The sequence below is a fragment of the Oenanthe melanoleuca genome, chromosome 15, assembly GCF_029582105.1.
Source record: "Oenanthe melanoleuca isolate GR-GAL-2019-014 chromosome 15, OMel1.0, whole genome shotgun sequence".
Taxonomy (NCBI): domain Eukaryota; kingdom Metazoa; phylum Chordata; class Aves; order Passeriformes; family Muscicapidae; genus Oenanthe; species Oenanthe melanoleuca.
Window position 1 is genome coordinate 11,661,009 of NC_079349.1, and position 12,070 is coordinate 11,673,078.

General features: G+C 41.9%; 1 protein-coding gene across 1 annotated transcript; it reads right to left on the reverse strand.

Moving 5' to 3' along the window:
• Window positions 1-940: 940 nt before the first annotated feature.
• On the reverse strand, window positions 941-11,825 carry LOC130259729 (solute carrier family 2, facilitated glucose transporter member 11-like). The gene is made up of 12 exons (XM_056504351.1): window positions 11,709-11,825; window positions 11,032-11,130; window positions 10,072-10,232; window positions 9,433-9,557; window positions 7,902-8,031; window positions 7,619-7,767; window positions 6,844-7,031; window positions 5,699-5,809; window positions 5,524-5,625; window positions 4,440-4,515; window positions 3,392-3,519; window positions 941-2,659 (listed from the first exon to the last, which is right to left on the reverse strand). The coding sequence occupies exons 1-12, from the start codon at window positions 11,730-11,732 to the stop codon at window positions 2,453-2,455; spliced, it is 1,500 nt and encodes a 499-aa protein (XP_056360326.1). The 5' UTR covers window positions 11,733-11,825; the 3' UTR covers window positions 941-2,452.
• Between the last annotated feature and the right edge of the window lie 245 nt (window positions 11,826-12,070).

Below are 12,070 nucleotides of genomic sequence, written 5' to 3' on the forward strand. Positions count from 1 at the left end.
TGGGGCACTCCTCAAATGCAGCCTGCTGCACATATTTTCTAATGTTTTACTTTACCCACTTCTACTTAGTGAATTTATACTTATTGGAACTTCTACTTTTTGCTTTCAGACTTTAATTTAGGATTCCTACTTTGGGTAGGTTGAATCTTCCTCTCATAACTCCCTTCCTGTGTAATGTCTTTTGGTGATTAGTGATTGTATGAGTGCTGTTACTGTTTAGACTGTTCTGAGGCTCCCTTTATTAGATGTGCAGTTTGATAATAAGCAGTTAGCAGAAATCTTACAGATATCCTTCAGTCAGATTTGTGATCAGGGCAGTAAGTCTCACAGCATCAGGTCATTTAGTCATTTATCCTCCAGTTTTACAGTCATGTGTGGCACACATGTGCAAAGCTGTGCTGAGCTTCCCTTAATACAGATCCATATTTATTGTGTCCAGCTGACAGCAGTTCACAGATATAAAAATTTAAAAAATGTATCTGTCTCAATTAGTATTTGAGTCATATCTTACCTATCAGCTGATGTCCTGGAAGATATTGTGTGTGTAGTGTTTCTGAATCACTGTCCCCTTTGTCCCTGTGCCCTGCCATGTATACTGGAACATCCCTTTTGCTGTTTCATCCTTGACCACCCTGTCCCCACGACACAGCTCTTGCTCCACTGAGCACAGGCCAAGGCTGACCTGTGCTCCACGTGGCTGTTCTGCTTCGTTGTCCCTGCAATGTTCCACAGGGCATCTCTGGCTGCCTGGGGAGGGTCCTAGGGGAAGGCTTTCCTAATGGCACCTAATGAATAACTGAGACCAGAGAAGTGTCTCACTGGAGAGTCTGTCAGCAGTGCTACACACTGCCACTCTGCTCTGGTTTCCAAAGATTTCAGGGATTGTGGTCATGGAATGGTGTTTCCAGAATGACTGGTAGAGAAGAGACAATTCTGTTTTGCAAAAAGTTGATATTTCTTATCCATATTGGTAGCTGTCTCCAGATGACTGGTAGTTTTTAATCAGATTACATGTATATAGAACACTACAAAATTATTGAGTTTTCTGACTTTAGGACACTTCATGTTTCATAGATACACAGTTCTGTTTATGTAGTTATATTTAATGAGATGTTTGAAGTGTCACTCAGTACTAAAGACAGGAATAATGAAAAACTCCAATCATTTCTAATCAACTCCCCCTGAGGAGATCATGTGGGAAAAGAAATGTTTGTGGAGGCCAGAAGTTTTATTACAAGGCAATCTGTCATTTTTATTATGGTTACCATTTGCAATTAAGATAAGCAGCAGTTAAGACGAACAATTGAATTCTTATTTTGAATAACCTTGTTTGAGTTGAAGTAAATATGCCAGTCAAAGCAACAGCAGAGATAAAACTACTGTGCAAGTCTAGAGTCTGGAATTTAAATTGTATAATGTGCTTCAAAGTAAGCCTTGGGTTTGGTCATGTTCTTCCTCACAGTATTGATTTCCTTCTGCAGCCATGTGAGCCTCTCATTTATGGAGGGAAACATCCAGAATATTAGACACCTTCTAAAGAAAAGAAAAGTCCCATGGGCCTCTATATTTCAAAAGAAGTTTCTGATTAAATCAGTCCCAGTCTGAGGCAGCTCTTCTGGGGTGAGCAGGTTCCAGGCAGCCAAAAGTCACAGGAGGAAGTCTCAGTTCAGCTGCTGTGGGATTCACAGCCCGTGAGCTGTCTGTGGGAATTCTGCTCCTGGAGGAGGAGCTGCAGACTTGAGATGGCAGCAGTGATGGGCAGGACAGCACAGAGTATCTGAAATGACTGTGGATGCTTGGGGCTTATGGTGCCTGGATTGTGTCCATCAGTCCTTTTAGCTCATTGCTGCTGAAAGGCAATCTGAAATGGTTGAAGTCTGTCAAACTAGACACTACACAAGGACAACATGGCACTGTGCATGGGAACCTGGCAAGTTTTGGTTATTCAGCTGAATCTAGAGAAACAAAGAATTTATCTCCTATTCCACTAAATTTTTTCTTTAATCTGTTATGGATTGAACACTAGCCAGAGATAGCAAGCCAAGAACTTCACTGTTCCCATTTCAGCACTGTAAAAACATACTCAGAAATCATAGAGAGAGAGGATCACAGGTCTTTCCTTTCTCTGTGGTCAGCAGAGTGTTTATAAATTCTACATGTGTAGTTTCAGTGTGTATTAGTTGCTCTGTTAAGAAGAGATTTACACATCAGCACTTTAAGCCAAAATGCTCCTGATTCACACAAGTCTATCCTGTTAATATCAACCCTTATCCCTTTTCAGAGATGCCCAGAGTGGAGTGCTTGAGAAAAAAGCTGGTTTGTCAAAATGGGAACCTTGTAAGTGACAGATAGGAAAGCTGACAGTCCATTTGGAGCAACTTGTTAGACAGAGAATGGCAAATGTCTTTTTTTCCCTACTTTTATACAAAAACCTAATTCCACTTATGGCTGGTCAAAGCCTGGTGCAGAAGGTATAATCCTCTGTGACATGATTTGGAGTTGCTGGAATATGCTTGTTTCTAAAGTTTAGCTTATTGAATTCTTCTGTGATTTCCATGATTGATTTCCCTTTTGTTTCTGGAAGGAACAGGTGAACAATTGTCCCTGAAGTGAAAAGTACCACCATAAAGATGAGGAAGCAGAACTGCTTGAGCCTTTCCTGCAGGAAAGAACAAAGTGAGAAAGAGAGCAAGATGAGCATATCTTCGCTTTAGTCACTTTCTTGGCACATTTTTTGTATTTGGGTCCCATGATGCCTTAATTTTTTATATTTTTCAGATTCTGTATTGCATCAGTGTATAACTCTGAGCTCTATGCAGAGTGTTACTAAGCTCTCTTTGCACTTTGGTCAGACAAAACTATCCCTCCAGGCCTGAGAACCAAGGCCACTATCTGCCTCAGGCCCCAAAAAGTATAAACAAAAGTGAGTCAGTGGTGGGGGAAGAAACCAGGGGAATGTGATTTAATTATCTGAAGCTATAATTGGACAATTAACCTCTGATATACACCAGACTGATATCCATCTGAGAAACTCATCATCCATCTCAGGTGTAGCCTCTGCCAGGCTTTGCACTCTGCACTGCCCAAGGTGTATCCTTAAAGACCCTTAATAAATACCTAATTTATTCTTTTAATTCTGTCTAGCCTCTGTTCTAGGTAGCCACACCAAGGCATCACCCAAAGTATTTTGAAATTGATAAGGAATTTTTTCAATTTCCCCTATTCCATTTTGAGCTTTGACATATATTTCAGTCTGAACAAGCATCTTGGGCAGATCAGGGCCCTCTGGTTGCAAAAGTGGATGTGGGAGAGCAGGAGCCAAGAGCTCCCCAGGCTGTGCCACCCCCCAGGGATGCTGCTCATCCCCCAGAGCCCAGAGCTGAGCACTCACCACGATGAAGGGGAAGGTGGTGCCAATCACAAACACTCCCAGCCAGTTCAGAACAGAGCTGATCACAAAGGCAGGAGGTCTGCAGGACAGCTTGAAAATTTCTACCCTGGTGGAAACCGTGGCACCACCTGGAAGGAAAGGACAAGAATTGTTTCTTGTTTGATGTCTTGGCCTCAGTGTTTGGATTGGGTGTTACACAGTCAGCTGAGAGATGCTACTATGATGGACTGGCATGAGCACCAGAATTGTAAAATGGCATTGAGTATGTTGCATTTGTGGCATCTAATAAACTGCTGGACACCAGCTTATTAAAGTGGTAAAATACTCAAATAAATTTTTGAGCCATCCAAGAATTAATTAATTGGGAAAGCCTGACATCCTCTCATGAAAGGTGTCAGGATGGAGTGACAATTATTATTGCTAAAATGAATTTCCAGTGTGATTCTGCTGGGTTACCAATGAGTGATCCTCCCAGATTTACTTCCTGGGCATTTCAGTTATGTTTTGAAGTCACAGGATGTCAACTGTTTTGAGTTAGGAAAATAATTCAACCCTGCCATATGGGAAGGCAAATATTTAAAAAATTATTAGCCTTTATAAAACAAAGCCTTTTATAAAATAAATTTTATAAAATAATTTAATGAATAGCAGGAAATAAATGCCAGGAAAAAAATTACTCCAAAGAAGGTCTTCTGCACTGCTGTCTGTGTGGGATAAGATGTAACATTATAAAACATTGAATTTAAAAGAACTCTTGCTTTTCTTTATCTCTGTCTTTTCCCCTAGCATTTAAAAAAAATATTTTATCCATCTGCTTTTGCTCTATTTCTGCTGTATTTTTCCAATGTGTTCCTTTCTTCTTGTTAGCAAAACTCAAACCTGATGGTATTGAATTTTATGTCCAATGAATAATTGGACCCACAGTGTTTAAATGACTGCAAGATTATGTTAGATTAATTTGCTTATGCAATATAAGGCAGTATTTTCCTAACCCTATTAATAATCTCACCTGACTCAATTCCTTTATTTCCTTTGACTGATAACTTACCTGGCCCAACAGCAAAGACAATTGAAAACAGGACAATGAGAGCAAGGCTGCAGTATGGCATCCAGTAGTACCAGTCCTGGGGAAAGAAAGCCCATAACAAACTGCTGGTTAAAAACTGCTAACAGCCCTAGGTGAGGAATGCTCCTGCTGTTCCTACACTGTCACCTCAAGAAAGAATTATCCAGTGTGTGGGAACTGAGAGCTGGGAGTGCTTTGCTCTGTGGATGGAGCAGCTGAGCTCTTTGCTAGGACACAGGTCTGCCAGTGCAGAGCAGCTGCAAATCTAGGGGGGCTTCAATTAAACAAAGTCTGAAGAGAACTTTTGCACCCTGTCCTTTCTTTCTGATCTCATAGCCCTTCCTCCAATCCTTAGAGATATGAGAAGGACAAATCACATCTTAACTTTTGTTAAGTCATAGATTTAATAACTGGTACTGCAAAACAGTTTTTCTAGATCTTAGTCAAGGAGAAATAAGACTCGATGCTTGAGAAAAAAAAGATTTCTCTCTTCTGTGTTTGGGAGCTTTCATGAATGAAGCAAAACCAGAAGTCTGCTGCCACCTTGCTTCCAGGTCAGTTTTGCAGTTTATCTACAGAGCAGCTCTGGATCAGTACTGGTAACACAGGTGATTTGCTTCTGAAAAAGCTGCAGCAATGACACAGAGGAGTCACTGTTGGAGAAGTGAGCTGCTCTCACAGCAGTGCCTTCCCACAGCTGTCTGCAGCAAAGCTCAGTTGCAAATGAACTGATGCAAAAGGCCTGGGGTTTGTTGTTACTAGTTAAAAACAGCATTAATGGAAGGGGCCATTTTCCTGGGGCTGTCTTGTGGTCTGTGTGGCTGGTGTTTGGTGTTTGCAGTCTCATGAAGTCAGGAGCCAGGCTCCCAGTGTTCTATGTGTTCCAGGCTAAGGTCATGGCTTTATGTTGAGAGGAAGGCAGGAGCACAAGAGACTACTGGGCTAAGAGAGAGTTTAATCCTACATATAGACAAGCTTGATGTAAGCCTCACTTTCCTTTCTCAGTAGTGGTCCTGCCAGGGAGCTTTAGATCAGAAATAGAATGGTCAGAGCAGAATTTGCTTACCTGGAGGGACAGAGTCACAGTGATAGCAGCTAGCAGTGAACCCATGATCCAGTAGCCTCCTCTTATGAGCACTTTCCTGCCCAGTCGCTCAATGATGGAGCTCTGAAGGACAGAAGTGACATCAGTGTCAGTGCTGGCAGCAAAGTGTGCCCCACTCCCCTGAAATGTGACTTACACAGACTACAGCAGCTACGAGCTCAGAGAGTCCAATAGAGAGGGTCATATAGGAGGCCATTCTTTCATCAAAGCCAGCTGCCTGAAGGACTTCAAAAGTATAAAGATAAATCTGGAAAAAAAACCAAACCATCAAACAGTAAGAGAAGAAAATAATTGATTTCTTACCCAAACTTGCATGACACTGCCCTAGATATGAGCTGCTAATTAGGGAGCATGCAGCTCAGATTTGGAGGGAGCTGGAATTCTGCACTCTTTTGGTAGTATTCACTTTATCAACAGACAAAAATATTATAAAACATTACCTAATTAATTTCATTAATTCATTTAATAAAAGATAAATTGCTGGGATAATTGGACCTCCAGTTACTACAATGCAATTAGGTTTGCATACTCTTGATTTAGGTGCTTTCAGAAACAGCCAGGTACATCTTGTTTTCAAAGCCCATCCAAAAACAACATTGTAGGATATTCCCAAGAAAGAAGAGCATGGGTTATAGAGTCATGAGGGGGTAAACCAAACATCTTTTCAAGTCTCTCTGCTAATGTTTGGAGATATGCTGAGGTGATAAAGATTCCAGTTTAAGCTGTGTTGTATTCAGCAGTGTATTTCCTTTACAGATGCTGCTGCATCATGGTGTTAGAGGTAGGAGGATCATGCAGGCAATTGCAAAGCTGTGACTTCAGAAGGATCCCAGAAAAGCAGTGCTGTGAGGAAAGCAGAGCTGCAGAAGCTGCAGAACAGGGAGAATGCTTGTTGTTAGCTTTAATGGCAGAGTGAGCAGACTGCCATCCCAGCGTCTCGGGGTGCCAAGAGTCAGAGGAGAAATAGCAGCAGTTGCAGTGAGCAGTCACATAGCACTAGAGATTGTGCCATTAGAGAGTGGGCTCATCTGTGAGAGAGAGCTCTGCAGTGGCTCCCAAAGGTGGCTGTTCCTTGAGCCTAACTACAGAGACAGGCAACTCCAGCAGGGACCAGGAGCTGGGCTGAGGGACGTCACACAGAGCCCAGCCAAGTTTGTGGCTGCTGCTGCCCTCTAGAAGGGCTGGCAGACAGCAAGGTTCGGTCTGAGAAGCCTCAGAAAAGTGGAGGAAGCTCCTGTGAGCTGTGATTTCTTGGGACTTTAAGGGGGAAATACACTCAACTGCATTGATGCCACACAGCTGAATTGTGGCGGTCAGAATAACTATCATGTACAGCTGCCAACGGAAAGCTGGTTCTTTCACTAGTTCCAGGACACTCAAGATCTTGGTGTTTTTCATTGTTGCCTTCTCTTTCATGATGTCATCAATTTCTGCTTGGTGTTGGCCTTCACCCCAAAGCTGCCTTATGGCTGTGAAGAAGGAGAGGGAGACCTGCCATGTTAATTCATCTCTGTTTATTCCCTGAGGAGTTTTCTGAGCAGGTGATACAAGTGTCTGGCAGCCCAGCGTGCATGGGCTGGGCTGTGCTGAGAGGCAGAGATGTCTTATGGGGTGTTCCAGAGCCCTGGTCCCCTCCTGCACACTGGGACCTGTGGGTGCACAAGGGTTCCCTCCCTGCCCATGGGACCTTTCAGCCTTCCTCCTTCTCTCAGGGTGTGAGCAGGTACACAGCCAATAACCAGAGCTAAGGGGTGCCCAGTGGAGCCCTGCAGTGCAAACAGCTATTTTTCATTTTTCATTTAGTATTAATCATCAGACTGACAGTGCAGGTGGTGTCAGACAAATGCAAAAGGTTATGTAATACAGAGCTGTAGAGTAGTTTTGTGTTCTATGTGGGGACTACAACAATAATGGATTTAGTACATATTCACAGAGCCATGTGGGAAATGAGCAGGGAGAAACTTTGTCCTATTTATTTCTTTCCTCATGGGGAAAGCAAGCATCACAAAATGGTTCTAAGACACGTAAGGAACAGGAACCTGAAGCCCTCAGTTACCTTTTTTGCAGCCTTCCTGGTCTCCCTTGTGCATGAGCAGGTATGGTGGGGACTCTGGGAAGAAGGGAAGAGTGAGCAGCTGGACCAGGGCTGGCAGTCCACAGGAGGCCATCAGCACAGGCCACAGTGCCTGGCTGCCCAGCAGCTCCCTGCAGGGACAAAAGTGTGTTAGAGCTCCTTGCATCAGCTTTGAGACAGAAAGGAAGGGATGGGAAAGCAGAGGAAGAAGTGAAAGGTGGAAGGGATCCAGAAATGAATGTGTGGGTAAACAATTGCATTATACCTTTGTCCTGTAATTTGTCCTATGGCCTTTCCTAAGGTCCAAAAGAAAGAGGAAGTGGAGTTTGCAAATCCACGTAGCTTCTTAGGGGAAATTTCTCCAACATATTGGTGATGTAGAGGAACACAAAGACCTAGAGGTGAAGAGAGAATTAGGAGACAGAATAAAGAAGACATAACCATTGGACATAAAACTAGAAGTAAATGAAATATTACAGAGTACAGCTGTCTCTGGCACACACCTCAGCTCACATACAAGGCTTTTTGTACCAGATTTTTAAACTCCTTCTACAAAAGTATTGGTCCTCTTTGCAGAGTGCAGTTTCCTGACATTAGGAAATGTACAATTTTCCCTTTAAGGTGTAGGTGAGACTCATCATAAGATCTCCTGTGAGCCTTAACATGTTTTAAAGGACACAGGGTGTGCAAGTGATGAGCAGCTGAACACTTTTTAGCAGTATTTAATATGCTTGTAATTAACCCACACAATCTCAGCCTTCTCTGACATAATGCAATTGAAGAGCTGCATGGTAAACCCATGGCAAATTATCACATATAGTGCTGTAGTCAATGTTGATTTCCATGTGATTTAGGTGGAAACATGAATATTTCTTTTTCTCCCCTCAAGCAATAATTTTTATTATTTCAGGCAGAGTTGATGTTTCCAGTTACATCTGTTGACTCAGACATGCTAAATACTAGTCTGGGAACAGAAGCTGTTTCCTCATATGGTGGTCACAGACCATTTTATCTGTTTCAAATGCAACATGTTCTTCTCTTAGCTGTATGTGATGGCAAAGCCATCTCTTTTGATTGCAGTCTTTTTAACAAAAATCAGGTTTTTGAAAGAAGATTCTACATCAGAGGAAGGCCTCTGAGGGTAAGCTGTTCTCTAATTAGAACCATAGCTCTTAAACACACCTGTATGTCAGAGAAGCAATGTACAAAATCTGTTTATTTGAAAAATAGGTATTAACTTCTAAGTTAACTCTTTAATAAGTTAAAAGAAGCATCCCTGTAAATATGCAAACAATAATAAAGCAAGTTTTGTATAGGGAAAAAAAAACCTAAAAAATTACTGATACCTGCATAGGAAGTTTTTACTGCCTGTAGTCTACTTGCCAGGAGTGATTTTGCTTTATTAAGCCCAGATCTTTGTACTAACCCCAAGGAATACTCCCCCTTATGAAAATACAAGCTTTAAAGTGTATAATTCTCAGTACTGGTAGTTAAATTCAAGAAAATATTATACATATTTTTCCTTCAGAAAATCCCTTGTTTCCTGTGTATCCAAACACTTCTGACATCTCTGAATATTCATACACTTGCCAAAGTGAGTTTAATTTGGTATCAGTGAAATCAATAATAATTATGCTCTTTATTGCAGTGCATTATAGAAAACCTTCTTACAAAGGATCACTGACTTCAACATTTTGTTTTCTTAGTGTAGGCTTATTATTTACTTTGAAAAAAGATGCAAAATTTTGTGAGATTCTGCTGAAATCTCCCACTCACCTGTGGGAGAAGTCACCCACCTGCACTTAGTCCACACATGAAGCGTCCAACTAGAATCATCTCAAAGGACTGGGAAATTTTACTGCAGCCCATGAGAGATGCTGCCACTATCATGAGCACATTGTTGCACAAGAGACATTTCTTTCTGTAAGTGCAAGAAAATGAAAAGATTTTTTGTGACTCCAAAGGGAAATGACACTTAATACCAAGTGTTGGCTGAAGTTGTCTTGGTATTTTTTTTTTAAATACACATATGTGGTTCAGGACAAAATTTGGGAACACTTCTGGGTTGTGTAGCAGAGAGAACTCTGAAAGCTTTTCTGCACTTGAACAACCACTGTGAAATACATTACTGCAGCACCAACAAGGGTCTCAATGCTTCTGTATTTTGAGTAGCACTTTCAAAATCTGTTCTGACTCCAGCCAGGTGCTGCCTTTCCTTATTGTGGAGATTAATTAAGATTAATTAATCTGAGGAGCCATGCCTGGTGTGACAGGCTGACAGCTCAGGATATGGGCAGGAGGCAGGAAAATCAGCTGGCATCACAGCTAAGCTGCCTGTGCTACAGCCATGACTATTTTAAAAGTCTGTCTCATTTAAAACCTCAGCTATCATTTCCTTAAGATTCAATTGACAAATGGTCATTAAACATACATACTTGCCAAATTTGACAGTGAGGTATCTGCTTCCTGAAGAACCCAGGAGACCTCCTATACCAAAGATGGACACAGTGATGGACCACAGGAACAGGAGGTTGTCCTGCTGGATGGGATATCCATAACGCTCCAGCCAGGTTTCATTAATGAAAGCCTTGACATGCTGAGACAGAAAAACACCAGGTCACATATTTTATAATATTTACCAAATATTTTTGTTGCCTGAGCTGCAGTTACTACTTCACATAGGCTATAAAAATGTGTAGTAGCTAATAGACATAGTATAACAGAAAGTGCTATGCTCATTCTGCCATTAAAAGTTCAATCTTTGGGGTTTTTATCCTTGAAATCTTGAGGCATGAACTGGTACTAAGGAATAGTGTAAACAGTACTACAGAGTTCTGCAAATGAGTTATGGGTTTTCTCTCACATACCTGCCAAGAGGGCCACATTACACAGAGCCTGTTCAGTGCAATTCCTAAATACTTTTTCAATCAGAATTTAGTCTCTGAAGCCAGAAAATAATGCTTTTCCACTAAGGTGATGTTTACAAAGTAATGATATCTTCCCTCTAGACTTCTGTGCCCTTAATGGAAGTTTCACCTGTGATCAGTGGAGAGAAGCAGGTATTTTCCTAGAGCATGGCTCACTTGTTCTATTTTTCTATCAAAATGGATAACCATAAAAATATCAGCTGAAGAAGGCACATAAGATTTTAGGGGAGACAGATGCCACCCAAGTTAGTGTGTGTCTTCTGAGGAACAGTTCTATTAACAACAACTTGCAGATCTCTCTTTTTCTATTTGCAACACTTTGACATGCTCTGCTCTTCATGATAGCAAATGGGAAATGAGAGGAGAATCCTGTGATTAAATGAACATGAATGCCAGAGGAGCAGCCTCAGGCAGCAGTGGAGGCTCAGTGCTCTCATTAACCAGTGTGCCATGTGCATCTCTGCCCACCTGAGACATGTAGGTGATGGTAGAAATCTGGAAGCCGATCTGGAACGTGCCACCGATGCCCAGGACAGTGATCATTCGAAAGAGCCCCTGGTACTGAACCTGCAGGAGTGGAACAAAATCCTCCTAGGGTTGTAGCCTGTTCGGGCTGTTCTCACAATCTGTCTTTCAGAAACATCTCATTTGTTCAGGGGGTTTTCAGGTGGGAATGTTCCCTCTGCCTGCCCTGGTGTGAGATGTACATCCTCCTGTGGTTTCCCTGCATCCAACTCAAGGAAGTGCAGCTTCCACAAACATCATTTCAGGGCTGCTAGCATCCAGCCCTGTTCCCTGCCTCTCAAAACCTCTGCCTGCCCTGTCTTTTCTTCTAAATAATTACATGTATTTAACAAAGCATTTTTTTTTTACCAGGTAAGCAAAGCAAATTATATTTCTAGATAAGCAAATATTTTCCAGTCCATGAAAACATTTAAGACATTATCATAGTGATAAAAATATGGTAAAGATGGATGGCAGAACACATGGAGTGCAGTAATACCTCAAAATAGTGGGCAGAACCACTTCCAAGATGCTTGTAGTGAACAGGAGCCTTGTTCTTACCAGGACACCAATTTTGTTTCTTGGAAATTTCAGCAGCACACAGAAATGTCCCGGGGGTAAATATCCCACCAAGTACTTACCAGGTTGGAGAGGAAACCTGTCATCTCTGGCTGAGGGCTGGCTGTCCAGCCTGTGATGTGTCTTGGTCATCACAGGCTTGTGTCTCTCTGTCTCCTGCCTGCTGCTGCAGCACTGGGCATTTGGCTTCAGGGATCAGAGTTAAATTTTTACTATTTCATCTTCACTCACTCACATTTACTTCGACTGGCCAAAGTTAACACTGCCAGATTAAATATTTCAGGAAATAATTACATCTAGTCCAGTCTTCAGGGGGAAAGTTTAAAAGCAGAGAAAATCTGCATCTGGGGACCAGTGAGGACTTTTAGAAGAGTTCAGGCAAAGCAATCCAAATAGTTTTCCATGAACAGTAAAGTGATTTACT